This window comes from Sphaeramia orbicularis, chromosome 19 (assembly GCF_902148855.1).
Source record: "Sphaeramia orbicularis chromosome 19, fSphaOr1.1, whole genome shotgun sequence".
NCBI lineage: Eukaryota > Metazoa > Chordata > Actinopteri > Kurtiformes > Apogonidae > Sphaeramia > Sphaeramia orbicularis.
Genome location: NC_043975.1, coordinates 16,882,832 through 16,904,744, shown reverse-complemented (window position 1 = coordinate 16,904,744; position 21,913 = coordinate 16,882,832). Strand labels below are relative to the sequence as shown.

Genomic DNA, 21,913 nt, shown 5'->3' with positions numbered 1-21,913 from the left:
CTTTCTCTCCAGACTGTAAATTATATTTTATCATAATAATGTTCCTCCAGATACTTTTTTTTTTGATAAATCTCTCTATGGGTGTGTGATATAACACTGGTCAACAACAAATTTATTGTTTTAAGTTTTTTGAGCTGATTTAGGATAATTTTGGTGTGCTGAATCCAAAAATCACATTAATTTTGCTCAATCAGGTCAACTTTCTGAACTATGCTACATATTGGCTTTTTAACATTTTTGCTTATATTTATGGGCATTTTCACATCATATGATATAAAATTCTTTCATATTTCTTGCAATAAACGAGTTCTGAAGATTTTACTTTTGCCAATTTATGATTAATGTTGTTTTTTTTTTTTTTAATATTACAGGTGAATGAAATGGCTTGGACTAGAAGATCCTGCAAAAATAAGCCTGACGTATTCTGCTACATCTGCAGTGAATACACCATTGTACCTAACAGGAATCAAGTGATCAAATGATTTTTTTTTCTCTTAAAACTTATTTTGGGTGAGAACTATATAAAAAAAAAATCAACTGATAAAGTCACAAAAATGTAAGTAATTTTGTGAGAAGATCAAATTTTTCAAAATCAAATTAGCAAAAAAAACCTGACCTGATTGAGAAAAACAGATGTCATTTTTGGATTTAGCGGTGCAAAATGGTCCTAATTCAGTTGAAAAAACCTAGACAACTTGCAAAAAACATTTTTTTTGTAACCCAGTGTAATAATACACTTATTGTGTGATGATAGAAAATGTAAACTGTTTAAAATGATGACAATATGAGTTTTTTGTGTAATATTTTTGCCATTATGAATCCTCTATGTTTGCCCATATGGCTCAGATTTGAACAGGCAATTTGCATGAAAGACACACGGAGGAACAAGAGCAAGACTTTTGAACAACAACAAAAGTAAGATGTTATGCATAAAACATGTAAGTAATCAAATTATATTAAGTACAGTATTATGACTGTATTTTTAAAACAATTACATCTGATGCCTCTATTGGAAAAATAAGGCACCATTATGATTAACTGTGTTTGTCTTCAGCAGCTGATGGAAGACCACAGCACCCTCTAGTGTTACTGCAGAGTAAAGGCATTTCTGTCATTGTAGGATAGATAGATAGATAGATAGATAGATAGATAGATAGATAGATAGATAGATAGATAGATAGATAGATAGATAGATAGATAGATAGATAGATAGATAGATAGATAGATAGATAGATAGATAGATAATAATACAAATGATGAATATAAGCAAAAAAAAATGCAAAAATACACAAAATTAGGGACAAAATGGACAGAAATGCACAAACAAAAGCAGCAAATCTATGAAAAATGAACAAAAATAAGTACAAAGAAGTACCAGAATGAACAAAAAGCGCAACGTAATTAACAAAATGAATAAAAATAACAAATATGCAACAAACTGAGTAAAAACATGACTACAATATTCAAAAAGTGATGAACAGTAAAAAAAACAAAAACAAATAAGCAACACAGTGAAAAAGCACAAAATAATGAAGTCAGATAGATAGATTATTTTTTTTTATTTAATATTTTAAATTTGTTTCCTAAAATATAAATTTGTTTTCATGTTTGCCAATTTGTTTGATCAAATGTAAATTTATTTTCAAAATGTAAAAGTGTTTTCTAAATGCTATTTATTTTTCAAATTTGTTAATGTGTTTTTTGAAATGTAAATGTGTTTTGAACTTCTTGGCCACCGTAGGACACCACTTTAGCTACTTTTACTACGTTATCTTCAGAATTTATCTAGTTAATAGTACACTTAAGTTAGTATTTAGTATTAACTTTAGTCAGTTTATACACTTAATTAGCATGTTTGATAGATAGATAGAGATAGATAGATAGATAGATAGATAGATAGATAGGATAGATAGATAGATAGATAGATAGATAGATAGATAGATAGATAGATAGATAGATAGATAGATAGATAGATAGATAGATAGAAAGAAAGAAATGATGAATATAAGCAAAACAAATTGAAAAAAATACACAAATTAGGGAAAAATGAACAGAAATGCATAAACATAAGCATCAAAATCAATGAATAATGAACAAAAAGGGATAAAAGAAATAAAAACTGAAGAGAATGAACAAAAATCAGCCACAACCACAATGAACAAAAAGAGCAACATAATTAACAAAATGAATAAAAATGACAAATATACGCAACAAAATGTATAAAAACATGAACAAAATATTCAAGAAACTGATGAAAAGTAAAAAAACAAATAAGCAACATAATGAAAAAGAACAAAAATAATGAAGTAGATAGATAGATAGATAGATAGATAGATAGATAGATAGATAGATAGATAGATAGATAGATATGATAGATAGATAGAGATAGATAGATAGATAGAAAGAAAGAAATGATGAATATAAGCAAAACAAATTGAAAAAATACACAAAATTAGGGAAAAAATGAACAGAAATGCATAAACATAAGCATCAAAATCAATGAATAATGAACAAAAGGGATAAAAGAAATAAAAACTGAAGAGAATGAACAAAATCAGCCACAACCACAATGAACAAAAGAGCAACATAATTAACAAAATGAATAAAAATGACAAATATACGCAACAAAATGTATAAAAACATGAACAAAATATTCAAGAAACTGATGAAAAGTAAAAAACAATAAGCAACATAATGAAAAAGAACAAAAATAATGAAGTAGATAGATAGATAGATAGATAGATAGATAGATAGATAGATAGATAGATAGATAGATAGATAGATAGATAGATAGATAGATAGATAGATAGATAGATAGATAGATAGATAATACAAATAATGAACAAAAGCAAAACAAATTGAAAAAAAAAATACACAAAATTAGGGGAAAATGGACAGAAATGCACAAACAAAAGCAGCAAAATCAATGAAAAATGAACAAAAAGTGATAAAAGAAATAAAAACTGAAGAGAATGAACAAACATCAGCACAAATAAATACCACAATGAACAAAAAGAGAAACATAATTAACAAAATGACAACATAGACTATAAGCTAACACAAATACCATGTACTAAATTATGAGACAAAAGTTTACGTTTGATAATACTTTAATGTGTATGCTTATGAACATACATTTAATGTTTATCTCCAGCATTTTTTTTTTTTTTTTTTAAATATCTAGATTAGCTTTAGAATTAAATGTTAGCTTAAATAAGTTAGCTAATATTGCTTTTTCCAAAATAATAAACCACAGTTAGGACACAAGTAGGTATCAGACTGCCTCAACACCAAGTAACCTAAATAAAAACGGATTTAGTGTATTTATTTGTGGCTTATTATTATTATTATTTTTAATAAGTAGGAAGTGCTTTCACTAAAAACTCGGCACTGCTAGTTATTGGTCACGTGATACAGTCTGAGCAGCGTCGTCATGGCAACCATACATCTACAAACGGGAGACTACAGACTTGACTGAGCTTTTTTACTTGAGTTTCATTTTACTGGAACTTCTGACGTGTTTAAAGATGTCAGATATAGGATCGGATGAGTTTGATGATGAACAAAATAAACTCGGGGTGAGATTGTTTAGAAGCTTGTGAATTAAATACGTAATAATCAACTTGTTAAGCTAGCTAGTTAGTTTTTTAGCTAATGTCGCAACAATTGTCTCTGTTATTGAATATCTGATTGTATGTTTTTATGTATTTATTTTGGCTCAAAGGAATATGAAGGGGACCGAAATGAAGCAGGAGAGAGGCATGGAGTCGGGAAAGCTGTGCTGCCAAACGGAGACATTTATCAGGGACATTATGAATACGGCAAAAGACACGGGCGGGTAAATACTATAACTAGAACTATAACTATAATATGATGGAGATGGATCTGTGAAAAATGTTGCTGCAATTCAAGTCCTGACAAATCTGGGGAGAAAAGGGTAAAAAAAAATAATCCAGTCATAGTATTTCTAGCAATCGCCATTAATATCACATTAAATTGCTTGTTTATTAATTCTGGTTTTTGTTTCCTTTTCTTTATTTTACTTGAGCTTATGGAAAAAGTGAATTTCCCTCCGGGGATCAGTAAGTCGGTCTGTATTTGTAGTTCTATCTGTATTAAATAAACAGCCAAAGAATAGCCTCTTCAAAGTACAGATACTTGTAGAAGTGCTCAACATCTTTTCTGCATTAAAAGTGAAAAAGTGCACAGTCTGAAATGTACTCAAAGTGTAAGAGTAAATAACAGTTGCCCCTGATGAAAATATTTACTCGCTGTTTTTGAAAAGCTTGTGTAATAATGTTAATATAAAGATTATTCTAACTCCAGATAAATATCTATGTACTGAAATGAATCAACACTGACTTAACTCTAATGTGCAAATCAGTTTTCACACTCAGCAATATAACCAATATAAGATGACTCATTTTCTCTGTGTTCCAGTTTAACTTTCAAGTTGTTTTGTTCTCTAGTTAGATTTATATATAATTTTCTACCTTTTATTGTTGCCATGTGTAATATACACTGATGGGTACACCAAGGGATTATATTTTCTATGTGCTATTGTCTCATCTGTTTAATCTGAAATTAGTTTTGATATTGCAAAATGATGCTAAATAAAAGTGACTCACAATTGCTCAAACATAATAAAGCTAAAGTAATGAGGCTGTTTTGAAAATATAAGCTGTAAATAGTACAGATGTATGTGTTGATGCATAGAGTAAAATAAGCAATTGTGATGACCATTGGAAAATTAAAATGCCTTTACAGGCTAGAAGCTAGGATGTGAAATATAATTACCTCCTCCAGGAGGTATTGTGATCACTTTGCTTTGTGTTTGTTTGTTTGTTTGTTTGTTTGTTTGCAACTTTACAGGAAAACTATTACAACCATCTATACCAATTTTACCCACAGATAGGCCTAGGCCCTGGGACGAACCCATTACATTTTGGGCCAAGTAGGCCAAAGTTCAAGGTCACGGCAAGGTCACAAAATCTCAAATTTTCCTATCTCTCATCATTGAGCAATTTTCGAAAATTCATTAAAAAAATCAAAACAACTCCGATTAGCCTCCAATTTGATATACCCATAGCTTATAACAATATCTTGTATCTGGCACAAAATTGTCCACATCCACTGTGGAATGTGGACTCTGTGGACATTTCAGTTTAACATTGAAAATCCCAAAGATCTGTCTTGGTGGAGGTCTGCGCTCTCCGAGTGCTTTTCTTGTTATTAGATGATAAGACATGACCAGTTACACAGAAATACAACTACACCTATCCACATAGTATTTAGGTGACACACAAACTAATGAATGAGTTGCTTGATTTGCAAATAGGAGAATTATTCACATTGGTTTGCTGCTTTTGTGTATACCACAGCTGATTTGAATGAGATGTTGACCAGACAGCGGCGTAATGTTGCCTAAGTTAGCTGCTAATGAACAAAACACAGTGGATAAAATGGCAGAGCACTGGAACAGCCCAATAATTTGTTCCTTTCCAACGGTATTTTCCTCTTTTGTCTTTTTTATAGGGAACGTATCGCTTTAAGAATGGAGCAAGATATGTGGGAGACTACTGTCAGAATATGAAACATGGAGAAGGCACCTTCTACTACCCAGATGGGTCTAAATATGAGGGTAAAGTTTATCAAAGCTGCTTTATGTCAAACTTCAAAGCCATGCAATGTTTTTTTAGCCTCTTATCATTAGTTCATGAAAGTACATGATACAGGCTCAAACCAGGCTCTGCTTGTTTTATGTGTCAGGGTCTGGGTTGAAACCTCAGACAGGGCCATGGTGTCTACACGTATCCCAACGGAGACATTTATGATGGACAGTGGCTGCGTCACATGAGGTAGTATCTACAGTATATGTACCCTGAAATACCAAGAACTTTTAAATTATGTGTTTAGAACCTTTATTTCTGAAAGCATGAGATGATATTAACATTTGTGTGTTGTTGACTGTCCTGTATGTCCAAATACAGTGTTAGATGTATTTTAATAAACCAGACAACATACAGGGGTGAAACAATGTTGACCTCCACCTTTATTTTCATATTTTTGTAGCAGAGATAAAAAGAAATGAAACCATTGATTCACTTTTAATAACTACAAAAAATGTTCAAACTTCTAAAAAGCTGATATCAGCTTGATGTTGTGTTATCTAATTCCAGACATGGACAGGGTATTTACCACTATCAAGACACTGACACCAAGTACAAGGGATCATGGGTCAATGGGAAGATGGAGTCAGCTGGAGAATACATCCACTCAAACCACAGATACAAGGGCAAATTTGTTAACAGTCATGTAAGTTCTATTTTTATGAACTTTTCCTTAAAGCTTATCAAATAATTAATTAAAAACATGTAATTTACATCCATTGTAGCCAGTGTGATATCCTGTCATAAACTCCAGAACACAGCAAGATACACAAATGTTCCTCAAAAAGTCCCAACACACTTCTCATGTGTGGTACTTACAGTGTGTCTTTTTATTTAGTTGTGTGGTGAGACTAAGCAGCACGTGCGTTGTCAAACTGATGATGTTTTCTTTACTTGTGCTTCATCTCTTCACGTGTATTTTCTTGGGCTGCAGTGCAATGAGCTGTCTCAGCGAGCTTAGTGCATCAGTTCTGTCACTTAAAATAACACAGTACAAACTAAAATAAACGTTGAGATGTTAGAGCTTAGAAACATTTTTATAAATAGGTCTGATGGGACTAAGAATCTCAAGAGAATTACATTAAATTACAAACAAACCATAAGGTTAGTCGAAGCTATTTAGCAAAGAAATGATCGTCATCATAATCCAAACTGCCCGTTGAAAACATCCACTAAACTTGGCCCTACTGCTTTCATAATCCCCATGTGCACTGATGGATTTTTGCAACACGATGTCTGCACTTGCCAATTTAAAAGCAAAGCAAATGAACTAAACATCTGGCTTGTTTACAGCTTATCCTGTAATGTTGCCTCTTGCCCAGTCTGATCTATTTATAGTAAAAATTAGTTATTTCTCTGTCTAAGCAAACATGTTGGTGAGTACAGTGTTACTCTACCTCATAAAATAGCGATAAGAACAATCTTTTTTAACAATCCCTAGTTTCCATTTAAATGTTGATTATTTTCTTAGAATTGCTTTTTTTATGTCAGACTTATTTTTTTTTTTTTGTTTTTTTTTTTACAGCCATCTGGCCCTGGGAAATATGTTTTTGAGATTGGTTGTGAGCAGCACGGGGAATACCACCAAGCAGAGCAGGTATTTAATAATCAACACTATAGTTAATTTAATTAAATAAACTATATAAACTGCACTTAAGGTACTTTTATATGCTTTTGCTGTAGTGTAAACACAGTAGAGCTTAGGGCTGTGTGACATGATGATGTATGTATTGTTTGAGGATAGAAAAACATCCAGTGTCTTACTGTGGCCTACATTGCAAAAATCTAAATCTTACCAAGTGTATTTTAACTCATTTCTGGTCAAAATATCACATCACACTTAAAATAAGACATAATCCCCTAAAGATAACTTTACAGTGAGATGTAAGAATTTATTTTCGACAATAGATCTGGAAAATCTTATTTCAAGAAATCTTACCAAGATAATTTTCACTTGTTCCATCGGCAGATTTTTTTGCTTGAATTAAGCAAAAAAAAAAAGAAAATCTTGAATTAAGCAAAAAAAAAAAAAAAAAAAAATCTGCCAATGGAACAAGTGAAAATTATCTTGGTAAGATTTCTTGAAATAAGATTTTCCATCTATTGTAAAATGAGTTCTTATATCTCACTGAAAAGTTACTCTTTAGGTGATTATGTCTTATTTTAAGTGTGATGAGATATTTTGACTAGAATGAGAAAAATACACTTGGTCAGATTTAGATTTTTTGAAGTGTGTGGTTTATTTCTCAGCAAGTTTCCCACACTATTTAAAAATGATCTCAGATTTCTCTTCCAGACAAGTAAAGTTTTATAATATTTTATATTTAGTTGAACATTAGGACAAAGCTTTTTTAAAAAAAGAGGAGCAATAATCATTAACCCTTTATAGGGCACTCCCAGAAATACTCCGAAATTCAAAATTTCAACCTTAATGTGTGATTGGAGGACCTAACAAGACTTGCAAAATCAAAAATCAAGGTCAATGAAGTTACCATATTTGGTTCCTTGCCCATAAGTGGCAAAAAAAAAAAAAAAAAAAAAAAAAAATTCAACAAGTATACTTAAAAAAATACAAGAAAAACACATGTAATATGAAAAGAACATGTACTTCAGAACATTACAACATCCTTTTTTGAACATTAGAACAACATTAGTGCTGATCCAGACCCCTGTCCACATCCACATTCTCCCTTTGAACATCATTCCTTACATTAGTACCATTACTTCATGGTACCCACAAAGCAGGTACCTCACTACACTGTTCATGCAGAGGTGGACCTTACAGACCCTGTAGACCACATTGGACCTGAGATTGTTGACTCACTGTCGTCACGTAACTGTGGCTGTCACTGTCTTGTAATGTGTGTGGAAATTACCAAAAATAGTCACTTGCCCGGTAAAGGGTTAACAGTAAAAAATCAAAATGTGTTGAGAATTATGCTTCTACATGTGTTCATTTCAAACAATGTATGTGTTATTATTGTATACACGTAAAATATGTTATTGTATATATGTACAGTCACGGAAAAATTATTAGACCATCAAAGTCATCAAAACAATGGTTATGCAATCAAGTACTAACTCCTGTGTGTATCATGTGACTAAAACAGACAGAAAAGAAACATAGAATGCCTAAAAGCACTGTTTTTGTCAGTACAATGACTTAGCTATTGATGTAAGAACTGAAGGTGATTTTGGTTATTATCAAGAAAACCACAGAAAATGGATAGATATCAGCTCTGAAATTAAACTCTTATGAGCTATTTTTGTTGTTATTATTATATTTGTCCAAACAAATGTACCTTTAGTTGTACAAGGCATTAAAATGAACAAGAAATTGAAGAAAACAAGCGTGGTCTAATAATTTTTTCCACGACTGTGTATGCATGTACTGTATGTATTCACTGAATTTATAGAAATGTGGTATATGCTGTTAATGTGGATCCTGTGTTTTTGGTTATATTTCACAGCCCTAGCTCAGACTTTTTCACCATAAACTAAATGAATTCCACTCAGTAAATGAAACCTAACATAACTATGAAACTCTTGACTCAAACTACAGCAGACAGACTCAAAGGAGAACGGTAAAAATGGGAAATCTGTGAAGTCGCCCTACCCCGGCTCCAGGGAGGGTTCTCACTGTAGGACTCTCTGGAGTTGCAGAGGAGGTGCTGCTGCTGCTGCTTGTATCTGCTGAACCTGCGTCTTGTATCAGTAGCATCATCACTCATTCCTCTTTTCCACTGAGGCAGTTCTAGGGCTGGTTCAGGACTGGTGTCTAATCTCAGACCAATTCTTTAGTGTTTTCGACAGCCCGTAAAACTGGCCGGTGTAGAGTTGTGTCTGCTTTGAAGTATAGATTTAAAGAATAAAGCCCACAGATTTGAAGTGACAGTTTGGTGATTAAAACTAACATTACTACTCTAACATTGCCTGCTACATACCTACCAGCATTTAGAGACCTATATAAGACACGGTAATGTGTTATAGCATCAGTCCAGAACTTAGCACCAGGGTTTCCTGTTTGTGGAAAATGAGTATCGCTTGCACTGGACTCCTGCATAATAATAATGGAGTGTTTTCCATTATGATATTGGATTTTTGTGCATAAGAAGAATAAGAGTCTGTATTGTGCGTTTGCAGGGTTTTTCTACTATTTGCTTGCTATAAATACATGTGTCCAGAGTGGCTGTGTGAATGCATGCAGCATGTTGTAACTTTGGGGTTTGGAGTTATGTGTCTCTGCTGAACACCAGGGCTGTGTATTGGCAAGAATGTGTCAGTACTACAGTCTACTCTCGTTATACCGCCAACTTCCGTTCACGGCCAAATTGGCGGTATAGCGAAAATGGCGTTACAACAGGTTGCATCCATAATGTGCATGTCTTTACTATATGATGTCTATGCTGCCTCCGTTAACCCGTTCTAATTGCGTTTCTAAATAAATCTTGATTCTGTTATGTTGTAAGGCAGGGATCGGCAACCTTTAACACTCAAAGAGCCATTTCGACCCGGTTTCCACGGAAAAGACAACACTGGGAGCCGCACCTCGGAGGTGCCGCGCCGCGACGCTGGCGGTATAACGGTCGGGAAATCAATGGTATAAGTGTTGTTTGTGCGTGGAACTGGGCTGGCGGATGGCGATAAGCGGAAATGGCGGTATAACGGCGGGCGGTTTAACGAGAGTAGACTGTATATGTATCAAAATACTGGAGTTATGTATTTAACCCTTACATGCATGACTTATGAGAGGTTAATCTAGATTTTTTTTTCCCCAGCTGTTTTTATTCCTCTTTAGGCATAAAAAAAAAAATGCGATTAAAATTTTTTTTATGAACCTATTTTTCATGGAGTTGCAAACATGTCTGCTTGGCTGGACACCATGTGTTTAATTTTTGAAGCAAAGAAACATGCATTTATTAGTATACTGTGTAAAATCGATGAAATAAAAAAGATTATAATGCTGCTAATCTGATGTTTTCTGACATTTTATCATACTCTAATATTAGTCATTACTCACTTCATGGAGATAATATGCAAAAAAAAACAGACAACTTTTTGGTTTAAAAGAAAAAAACAAACTGTTAATTACAGTCTAATAACAGTAACAGGGTCAATGTTTATTTATATAGCACAGTTAAAAACAGACACTACTGTCCCAAAGTGCTGTATATAATAATGAAACAGAATAGGAGTAAAAGACAATGAATAGAATAAAACAATACTGGCACATAACAATAATAATAATAATAATAATAATAATAATAATAATAATAATAATAATAATAATACATCAAATTTATATAGCGCTTTTCTAAGTACTCAGAGACGCTTTACAATAAATAAATAACAACAATAAATAACATAGTTCATGCATTAAAAACAAGCAACTGATTTACACTCAGACATGTTCGTGCAGATTAGGTTTATCAAAAACAGCTACATTACTGCAATTATATGAATTACAGTGTATGGGATGATGCATTTGTGGCTGATATGGAACTAAAACAACCAAACCCACGAATATACAAGAGAACAGCTGTAGAACAGCTGTCCACTGTAGTAACCACTATGCATGAAAGGGTTAATATACTGTAATGTATTGTCATATATTGCATCATTTTAAGCAAGGAAATATACTGAGATTTTAAAAACAGAATCTAAAATCAAATGAGTGTCAAGAAACCAATGTGTGTGATTGACTTGTTGGATGTCATAAAGAGGCAATAGAATCCAAAGAAGTAAATGAATAAATTATACTGCTTGTGTTTATAAGGTTATTAGTCGGTTGGTATTGTTACTAGAATTAGCTCTAAGTGGCCAAGATGACAACTGTCAAAATGCATACACAAGGTCCAAAAACCAACATGTGGAAAAAAACAAAACTACTTATATCCATTGGTTTTATACTATTTGTATGATTTTGGCAGAATATTAGTTTAGTCTGCTAGGTTTGCCAAGAGATGTTTTTATTCTGGAGAAAAAGAATCATATGCTTGAAAATACACTATTACAGTAGATCTACCAGCAAGAGGCTTAAAAACAACAAATGAACAGTCTGTTACAAATATTTGAATGTAAATTATTCATTAACCAATAGTGTTTCTCAGAGGATTGCAAGCATAATAAGGAAGTATGTTAATAATTTATAATAGTGAAAGAAGAAGAAACAGCAAAATATTCTAATGCATGTCTTGAATTTCAGATTTTGGTACAAGCCAAAATCTGTTACAGTGATGTAGTTTAGACCATTTTTCCTTTGTACAAGAAAAAAGAAAAAGACCATCAGATTTGCCTCTGTCTCTGTCCACCCCCTGCAGGACAGAGCAGAGGGTGAGTGGAATGAGGTGGTCTCCACCGCCATCCTCAAGTGGATTCCAAAGTGTATCACCGGTCTGACCCTGTGTACCCCAGTCAAAGAGACTCCAGGTGAACCACAATGAAAAGTTTATTTATTGGATTTTAGAGCCCAGCAAAATTCCACCACTGTAATTTCTCATAGTCCACCCAACAAAACTCTAAAATGTTGTTTTTAATTGTAGTTTTTGCATTACATCTGATTTACAGAGGCAGGTAATGTTTTAGGCTGTCCTTTAAGTTTAAGAGTCTGTTGAAGGTGAAGTTCATGTATAATTGCTTTAAATGCTTATAGCACAGAAGTAAAGTCTTGAAAACAAGGCAATGAAAAGGATCAGGGATTGAAATCCACTGTTCTGAAATTAAATGTGTGTGTATGTGTTTGTGTTTTCTTTCATCAGCTCTGGAAAAAGAAACAACTGCATCAGAATAGAAGACAGCCAGCTGACCTGCACTGTCACCATCTTCCATTTTACCACCTTTGTTTTATGCTCTTTTTTTTTTTTAAATAATCATAAACATCCGCATACTCTCTCTTTAGTATGCATTTAATGGGTTTATGTAGAAATGCATGGTTTTGGCATCTCTAAACATAGCATCTCTACTCTTTAAAGATGCTTTATATATATATATATATATATATATATATATATATATATATATATATATATATATATATATATATATTTTTTTTTTTTTTTTTTTTTTTTTAATTTATTTAGTTTTTGTTTGTTTGTTTGTTTTTTTGTTTTGTTTTTGTAGGTTTACCTGAATTAAACCAATTATTTCCTCACAACATTGAGAAGTAATCACCTTTAGTACTCATAAACATTCAAACTATTAGCAGTGGAAGAAGTCGTAGTACTAAGAGCACATCAAAATTACATAAGTAAACAAACATAATGTTTTAATTGTTTTTTATTCATATTACTGCTGCTTTAATGTGTGTGTTGCATTGTACCATTGTATATATTTAAGGTTTAGCTCATTTAACCTAATTTATACTTTTTAGTCATAATTTATGTTGACTAGTTTTATACATCAGTGCATCATATTCTCTATGACTGAGTAGCTGGTAATGTAAAAAAAAAAAACTAGTTAGGACAGGAGGAAAACCAATTAAGAGTAATGTTATTTTATGTCGAAATTTCAGTCTGTACAAAGGTAGCTTTAATTCAATAATTTAAAGCAACACTTTTTATCCTTCAGTTCATTACATACATTCAAAATCAACATTTTTGGAGGGACAAGGCCAGGAAAGGGACAGTAATCAATCAGTCAATCAATCAATCAATCAATCAATCAGTCTTTATTTCAGATTTAGAGGTCCATATACAAAAAACAAAAATGTAACAATAAAACAACCACACACATACAGTAAAATTTTTTACCTATGTTACATATAAGCACTGTCTCTAGTGCAGTGTTTTTCAACCTTGGGGTCGGGACCCCACATGGGGTTGCCTGGAATTCAAATGGGGTCGCTTGAAATTTCTAGTAATTGATAAGAAACAAACAAAAAAAAGAATTACTAATAAAAAGTATATGGTGAGTTGAGAGAAACAATCCCAGTCCATAAAAGACATGACAAACTGTGAAGCTGAAACTGAAGCACTGTGGTTCTGTTTATCTGTCAAATGTTCATTGTGGTCGGTTTCAGATCCTGCAGCTCTTTCATAATTCATAGTTTGAGTTCTTGTTTGTTCAGTATTAATTGTCAGCCTTGTAAATACGAGCTGGACTGACTGTACATATCCTGACCAAGGAAAATCAAATTCTCACTTTGTGCAGTAATCTACACCTGGCTTTTCTGCCTCCATCCAGAATAATATAAATTATTAGACTAAATGTCCTCTAAAATTAAAGTTTATTTGTAACATAGTATAGCAAACTATTACACGATCAAAAACAACTTAATTTTAGTAAAAAAAAAATCTTTGTTTTGAATGTCTGGGGTCACCAGAAATTTGTGAAGTTAAAATGAGGTCACAAGCCAAAAAATTGGGAACCACTGCTCTAGTGCCTGTGAAGTCCAAATGTGTACCTGACACTGCTCTCCCCAGGTCTGATAACTGGATTTATAATTTTGTTCTGTGACAGCTCCTATCTGCCTATAATAAATATAAAAATATTCTGAAAAATAATTAGCCTGTCAAACATGGAGTGGATTCAGTTATTATAAATAGATAATCGAGAGCGTAAAGTTGTTTGTATCATGTGTAAAATAATTAAATAGTAACCAATAAAAGTTAAGGTTACTAAAATTATCACAGGTTAAAGTGGAAAAAGCATTTTTGTTAAATTCCATCAGTGTAAACTATGAACACGAGTGGCAACTACCTGACACCACTGCGCATGTCAACCATGTGACCCAACCCGGAAGTGAACACCCCTACTGGCAGAGCAGGTAAACAAGTCCGTTAAGGTGAATAGGCTTCCATGTTGGTGTGTTTATTCCGTATGTTCTACTTATCTATCGTATCTTAACTCGGGTTTCATGTTACCGTTATTTTGAAGGACAACCGGAAATCCTTACTTTTACTTTTCTTGAGTTATCCGGGACTGGTTGGTTCATGTACCGTCATCCTCGCTGACACACTGGCTGTTTCATCATGTGAGGAGGTTCAGAGGATACCGGCACCGGCGGCTCTGCTTGGTGTTTCCTGTCCACTTCACCCCAGTAAACACCTGTCCGCTCTTTGGCAGAAACCATCCAGAATGGACGACAGTCAGCAAACGCCGCTGTTTACATTCGGCCTGATCGCGGACATCCAGTACGCAGACATCGACGACGGGTTCAACTACGCCCGGACTCGGAGGAGGTACTACCGCAACAGCCTCCAGCTGCTGAGGAACGCCAGGGAAAGTTGGTCAGAGTCGGCTGTCAAACCTGAGTTTATCCTCCAGCTGGGGGACATCATCGACGGATTCAACAAGCCGCACAACGCCTCGGATCGAGCCCTGGATACGGTGTTGAGAGAGTTCAGCTCCATCCCCGTGGAGGTGCACCATGTGTGGGGGAACCATGAGTTTTATAACTTCAGCCGGAGTCAGCTGTTGGGGTCAAAGCTCAACTACACCCTGCACACCCACAGGAAGCTGAGTGGAGCCAGGCCCAGGGACGACATCTACGCCTACCAGTTCAGTCCCTTCCCTGGGTTCAGGTTCGTGGTCCTGGACGCTTATGATGTGAGTCTTCTGGGCCGAGAGGAGAGCAGTGAGGAGTACAGGAGGGCTCTGAGTCTGATCAGACAGTACAACAACAACGAGGACCTGAACCAGCCCCCAGGTCAGTCCCACACTCTATTTTAACCCACAAACACCCTCTGCTATTTTACTGTCAGTTCCCAAATTGTTTTTTCTCTTAATTTACCCTTTCCTAAGTGATTTATCACCATTTGTTCTAATAATATCCTCTGAGTTTGGCGTTTTTTTCTGTGAAAATCAGGTATTGTCCTATATTTAACCATTTCATGCACAAATTATGAGAACCTTAATCAAAATTTTTTCCTGAGTGTTTTTATTCTTCTTTAGGCATGGAAAAAACAATGCGATTAAAAAATTTTCTTCTGCAAAATAAATAAAAATAAAATACAAATAATTGAAAAAAATTAAAAAATACATTAAAAAAATAATAATGAAAAAAAATTCTTATGAACCTATTTTCATGAAGTTGCAAAAATGTCCACTCAGCTGGACGCCACATGTTTAATTTTTGATGCACATAAAACATGTATTTACTGATAAATTGTGTGAAAACTATGGGGAGGGCTTGTGATTCTGGGGGTTTATGCTCAGGAGAGATCTACATAATGTAACCAATGCATGTCAGAAAAGATATGTAGTGTCTTAAATTTTTAATAAAGATATGTGTAAAAAAACAAAACAACGACAACGAAAAGAACAACAAACCATGAATATACAAGAGAACAGCTGTAGAATAGCTGTCCACTGGAGTGACCAGTATGCATGAAAGGGTTAATTCACTAATCATGTAGATCAGGGGTGTCAAACGTGTGGCCCAGGGGCCAAATGTGGCCCCCCAAAGGGTCCAGTTCGGCCCCTGGGATGTTTTTGCCAAGTGCAAAAATTCCACAGTCTTGAATTGAATTATGCAAAAAAAAAAAAAAAAAAAAAAAATTAGCTTGAATTAAGGAAAAATTCTCAATTAAGCCAAAAAAATCTCCAATTAAGTACAAAAAAAAATCTTCAATTAAGTAAAAAAAAAATCTCAAATTTAGCAAAAAATCTTGAATTAAACAAAAAAAAATTTCAATTAAGTAAAAACATCTGCAATTAAGCCAAAAAAAAAAAAATCTCAAATTTAGCAAAAAATCTTGAATTAAGCCAAAAAAATCTTCATTTAAGTGAAAAAAATCTTGAATTAAGCAAAAAAAAAATCTTCAATTAAGTACAAAACAAATCTTGAATTAAGCCAAAAAAAAAAAAAAAATAGAATTAACAACTTAAAATTTTTTTCTTCGTTTAATTGCAAATAATAGCATTAAATTATGAAAATATTTACATTTACAACCTATCCTGTAACACTAAAATGTGAATAACCTGAACAAATATGAACAACCTGAAATGTCTAAAGAAAATTCAGCACAATTTTAACAATTTTTCTTCCTGTTTCTCAGTGTTTAGTGTCTTTGTAGATCTGATCCATAACACACATGGACAAAGGATAATAATAATGTTAAAATGGCACTACCTTTTCTTACGTTTTTTAATTTAAATTTAATTTTTTTCACTTTTTTTTTTTTTTTTGGGGGGGGGGGGGGGGTTAGTTTATAATAGTAAGTATTTTCATAGTTTAATGTTTTTTTTACACTAAAACAAAGACAAAAATTTGGAGTTGTCATTATTTATAGGTTATTATGTTATTATTTTACTGGTCCGGCCCACTTCAGATCAAATTTAGCTGAATATGGCCCCTGAACTAAAATGAGTTTGACACCCCTGATGTAGAAGTTCATAAAGGCTCAGTTAAAGTTGAGGGTTATTATATCATAAACAGATTAAAAAAAAAAAAAAACCCAAAACTTTTCACCAATGATATTAATAACTGAACATAAAAAAATCAGGCTGCCTATTTTCCTGTATTTAATTTACTGATCATGAAGATCAGGGGTGTCAAACTCATTTTTTTTCAGGGGCCATATTAAGACCAATTTGATCTCCAGTGGGCCGGACCAGTAAAATAAGAGCATAATAGCCTATAAATAATGACAACTCCAAATTTTTTAGTGCAAAAAATAACATTAGATGATGAAACTATGTCTATCGAAAACAAAAATGATGTGAATAACTGGGAAAAAAAACTGAAATTTCTGAAGATAAACAAGTACAATTTTATCACTATTTTGCCTCAACTTATGATTTATACATGTGCATTATGGATCAGATCTACCAAGGCACAAAACAGGCAGAGAAAATTGTTAAAATTGCACTGATTTTTCTTTAGACATTTCAGGTTGTTCATATTTGTTCAGGTTATTGACATTTTATTGTTAAAGAATATCAGAATTTAATGTTCCTTGCAATAAATCAAAGGAAAAAAAATGGTGTTGCCATTATTTATAGGCATAATGTCATATATATATATTTTTTTCACATTAAACCAAGAAGAAAATTTGGAGTCATTATTTCTAGGTTATTATGCTGTTATTTTTTTAGTTTGATGCCCTCGACTGTTAACATCCTCAGGGTAATGCCTGCATTTTGCACTGTGTAAACTCATCTGGCGGGCCAGATTGGAGCCTTTGGCGGGCCTGTTTTGGCCCCCTGGCCACATGTCTGACACCTTTGATGTAGATGTTCATAAAAGTTCTGATTAAAGTTGAGGGTTATTTTATCAGAAGATAAAAGCAAGTGTGTCCAATCACTGTTGTTTGTCAAACAACATGGATTTTACACCACACCCAGGAAGAGTAGCAACCACTACAGTGGAAGCTATTAGGGATCCATATAAACAATAAACCAATACTATATCCACTGCTACAGTTTGATATAAAGTGTGTTAACTTATGGAGACATGTAACAGTACTGATTTGACTTGATTTCCAGTTGATATTGCAGGAAGTGTATTAAAGCCAACCTGATGTTTGTTTGGTTTTTTTTGTTATAGTTGCAAAACAGAGGTTTGCCATGTTCAACGGTGGCTTCAGTAAAGACCAGCTGGACTGGTTAGATTCCATTTTGTCCTCAGCTGATGAGAGGCATGAGAAAGTCACCCTTGTCAGTAAGTATTATCTGACAGATTGTGTTCGTAGTTATTTTTCTTGTGTTAGAAGGTCACAGAGTTCATGAAGTGCCATTTTTAAGCCTCAAGTATTGAAGGACTCTGGAGGAGTGAGAGATGTAACCATAGAAATTCAGCAACATAATAATCACTAACCACAACTACACTTCTACTGGCTGTTTAAAGGCCACCAAATAATTTCAGCACCTTTTCTAATTTTAACATATACTCTTATGTTTGATCTTTTAACTTCCACACTTCTAAGCTGTATGTATTCTGAGCATATTTATACTGCAAAACCTTTAGTCTTGTTTCAGCACTCCAGTTTTTTCCAGTCAATCATGCTGAAGCCTATATGCATTTCACTGATTAACATGTCGTATTAATTTCATAGGTTAGTAAGAATTTCACTTACATCCATTAGTTACATTTCCATTTATTTGAATAATTATTTACATTTTATATGTAAATAATATTTGGAATAAGTGTAATATATGTAGTATGTTAAAAGATGGGTTAATGTAGAAGTATGATAAGTAGTTATTATTACTATTATCACTTTCTTGTATATAGTTTCATTATAGGTCGGTAATGTAGATAAACATGGACCCAGAAATAATGTGAGAGTGGAGTATTTTTTTTGGTGTTTTTTTTCTAAACCTCATGTTGTTGTCAGTGATTAACTATGATTACTGCTGTGGTTTCTTTATTTCTGATGGTGTGGATTCATTACGGTGACCCAGAGGTGCAACTGCCCAAAAAATTATCCACTAGCCCAAAAAATTACCCACTATAAGAAAAAAAGAGAACAGCCCAAAAAATTATCCACTATAAGAAAAAAAAGAGAACAGCCTAAAAGATTATCCACCAGCCCAAAAAAGTATCCACTATAAGAAAAAAAGAGAACAGGCCAAAAAATTATCCACTGTAAGAAAAAAAAGAGAACAGCCCAGAGAATTATCCACTAGCCCAAAAAATTATCCACTATAAGAAAAAAAGAGAAGAGCCCAAAAAATTATCGACTATAAGAAAACGAGAACAGCCCAAAAAATTATCCACTATGAGAAAAAAAAGAGAAACCCAAAAAAATATCCACTATAAGAAAAAAAGAACAGCCCCCAAAAAATCACTAGCCCAAAAAATTATCCACTATAAGAAAAAAAGAGAACAGCCCAAAAAATTATCCACTATAAGAAAAAAAGAGAAGAGCCCAAAAAGTATCTACTCCCAAAAATTACCACTATAAGAAAACGAGAACAGCCCAAAAAAATTTCCACAGCCCAAAAATTATCCACTATGAGGAAAAAAAGAGAGCAGCCCAAAAAATATCCACTATAAGAAAAAAAAGAGAACAGCCCAAAAAATTAGCCACTATAAGAAAGAAATGAGAACAACCCAAAAAATTATCCACTATAACAAAAAAAAAGAACAGCCCAAAAATTATCCACAATAAGAAAAAAAAAAAAAAAAAAAAAGAGAACAGGGGCAAAATATCACTCCTTTAACTCTTAACATGATTACTTAAATGAAAACGTGGAACAGCTATGTGTGTGCTGTGTCCACTGAGGCGGGTGAATCTTACTTCTTAGGAAATAAAACGTAGTCTGGAATGACAGGACATGTTTCCGTATCAAAGTAATGTGATCAGTTCTGTAAAAATGTAAAATGAAGTCTAGTTTTCAGTCCTGCTGGGTGGTTTGAAATACTGTCACATTACAGGAAAGAGACGAGGAAGATGGTGGCACATTTCATGGATTAGTTCTTCAGCCTGTGTCTGGTTGGTGTGGACGTCATTTATCAGGTTGTTGAACTAAAAGCCTCGTAACGTTTCTAACTTCTTTCCTCAGGTCACCTCCCCGTACACCCGTGCTCCACCGATCCGGTCTGCCTCGCCTGGAACTACAACGAGCTCTTAGAAATCATCCAGTCTCACTCCAGCGTGGTGTGTTTCATGGCCGGACACGACCACGACGGAGGATATTACTGGGACAAAGACGGAGGAGTGCACCACCTGACCGTGGAGGGGGTGATCGAGACTCCGCCCAACTGTAACGCCTTCGCCACGGTGTCTGTGTACGACGACAGGATGGTCCTGAAAGGGAACGGGAGGATCGAAGACCGAGTCCTGATGTTCCCATAATGCCTGAGGGACAGTGAAATTAAGAATGCACCACTGATGAAGGGCTTTATATAATATCTATGGATTCAGACATGTACGGTGTATTTCACATTTGAAATTTACTGGTTTGAAAATGTACGCTGGTCACTTTACAAGAAGCAGAATGACTTTTAAGCTCCAAGTTGAGTTAAATATTTATTGCACAGTGAAGGGCTTTCCTACTACATATTTGACGTATTTTAATCAATTTATTTAAAAAAAACAAAACAAAACAGTAATGTCTCAAAAAGTTAAGCAATAAATTTATGAGGACAAATTCGATAAAATGATAAGAATAAGAAAAAAGTTGGATATTATCTAAGATTTGAGTGGCAAATTTCGGAGAATAAATTACAATCTTATTCTAGTAGATTTCTAACTTTAAAGCAGCAGGAATTGAAATCTACAGACTAAAATCTGACAGAATTTCTAAGTTTTTATCTTCATATTAAGTATTGCATCAAAAGTAGAAAAGCTCTGATGATATAAACTAAAGGTTCTATCACTCTTGTTACTAAACAGTCCGTCACCACTGGAATATATTTCATAGGAAAATGTTTACAACAATACAATGGTTACAACAATAATGGTTGTTTTTTTATTTTCCAGAAAAAAGTACTATACCTCAAATCATGTTTTATTTTCTGACATCCTGAATGTTAAATAATCGCTGTAAAGAGTGTGTTTGAGTCAAGGAACAATTTTAAATTTATCATATTTATATGAACAAACTTGAGTTTATTGCTGCTTTTTTTGCATATGGTGTTTTTGTACATGATTAACCTCTATTTGAACATTATTGGTGAGTCGTTTATTGTGCAATGCAGTTTCAGTTAGGATCAGTGTGATGATCACTATAATCATTACATTGTATTAACAATAAAAATATTCTGCCACTTCTTGGAGCTTGTTGATGTCACTTCTCTTACATCTTATGCTGCGTTCAAGGTATGTAAGAAAAATAATTAAGAAAGTGAATATCAATGAGATGTTTGTAGAAAAATGATAAAGCTCAACTTAAAATTAAACTTTATATTGTTACAGGTAGAAATGTGGCTTTTGTTTGGGAATTTCGGTGCACTTTAACAACCTGGTAAAAAAGAGTGATGCTCTTTAGGTTGCTGTTGTATCAACTGGAATTTTATTAGCAGAAAATGGAAATACTAACATATAGTGAAGTCAAACTTTCCAAACAGAACAGTAATTTATGATCAATTTCTTTCATTTATTGTTTATTATAATAATTACCTTTAATACAGGATAAATATTTCTTTTTGTTTGTTAGGTTTCTGTTGAATTAAATGTAATATATTGAAGTCAACAACATTCATTGCATTCAGGAAACATTCAGAGAGAAAATCTAAATACTGACATTAAGTATAAATACCTCAGATTTACACTTAAGTGGGTGTACTGGACTGAAGTAAAAGTATGTATTTATATTCTACCTATGGTAATGATGGTCCATATGGCCCAAAACTCTTC

General features: G+C 33.5%; 2 protein-coding genes across 2 annotated transcripts; both read left to right on the top strand.

The window, feature by feature from the left end:
• The first annotated feature begins 3,505 nt into the window (after window positions 1-3,505).
• Window positions 3,506-12,517, top strand: LOC115410821 (radial spoke head 1 homolog). Its single transcript, XM_030122644.1, is given in 8 exon segments — window positions 3,506-3,578; window positions 3,725-3,838; window positions 5,536-5,646; window positions 5,770-5,858; window positions 6,180-6,315; window positions 7,195-7,266; window positions 11,990-12,098; window positions 12,428-12,517. Coding segments are annotated over 8 exon segments (714 nt in total). The 5' UTR covers window positions 3,506-3,527; the 3' UTR covers window positions 12,460-12,517.
• A 1,899-nt stretch (window positions 12,518-14,416) lies between these two features.
• LOC115410746 (manganese-dependent ADP-ribose/CDP-alcohol diphosphatase-like) lies at window positions 14,417-21,328 on the top strand. Its single transcript, XM_030122525.1, has 4 exons — window positions 14,417-14,433; window positions 14,733-15,315; window positions 18,157-18,270; window positions 20,118-21,328. Exons 2-4 carry the CDS (start codon window positions 14,745-14,747, stop codon window positions 20,408-20,410), a joined length of 978 nt encoding a protein of 325 aa, XP_029978385.1. The 5' UTR covers window positions 14,417-14,433; window positions 14,733-14,744; the 3' UTR covers window positions 20,411-21,328.
• The last annotated feature ends 585 nt before the right edge of the window (window positions 21,329-21,913 follow it).

What these genes read in the sequence shown, in the direction of transcription:
- LOC115410746 (XM_030122525.1), top strand. Translation starts at nt 14,745, where the DNA reads ATGGACGACAGTCAGCAAACGCCGCTGTTTACATTCGGCCTGATCGCG. An exon ending in GGACCTGAACCAGCCCCCAG is followed by an intron (nt 15,316 to 18,156) that starts GTCAGTCCCACA and finishes TTTTTGTTATAG; the next exon opens with TTGCAAAACAGAGGTTTGCC. An exon ending in TGAGAAAGTCACCCTTGTCA is followed by an intron (nt 18,271 to 20,117) that starts GTAAGTATTATC and finishes TTCTTTCCTCAG; the next exon opens with GTCACCTCCCCGTACACCCG.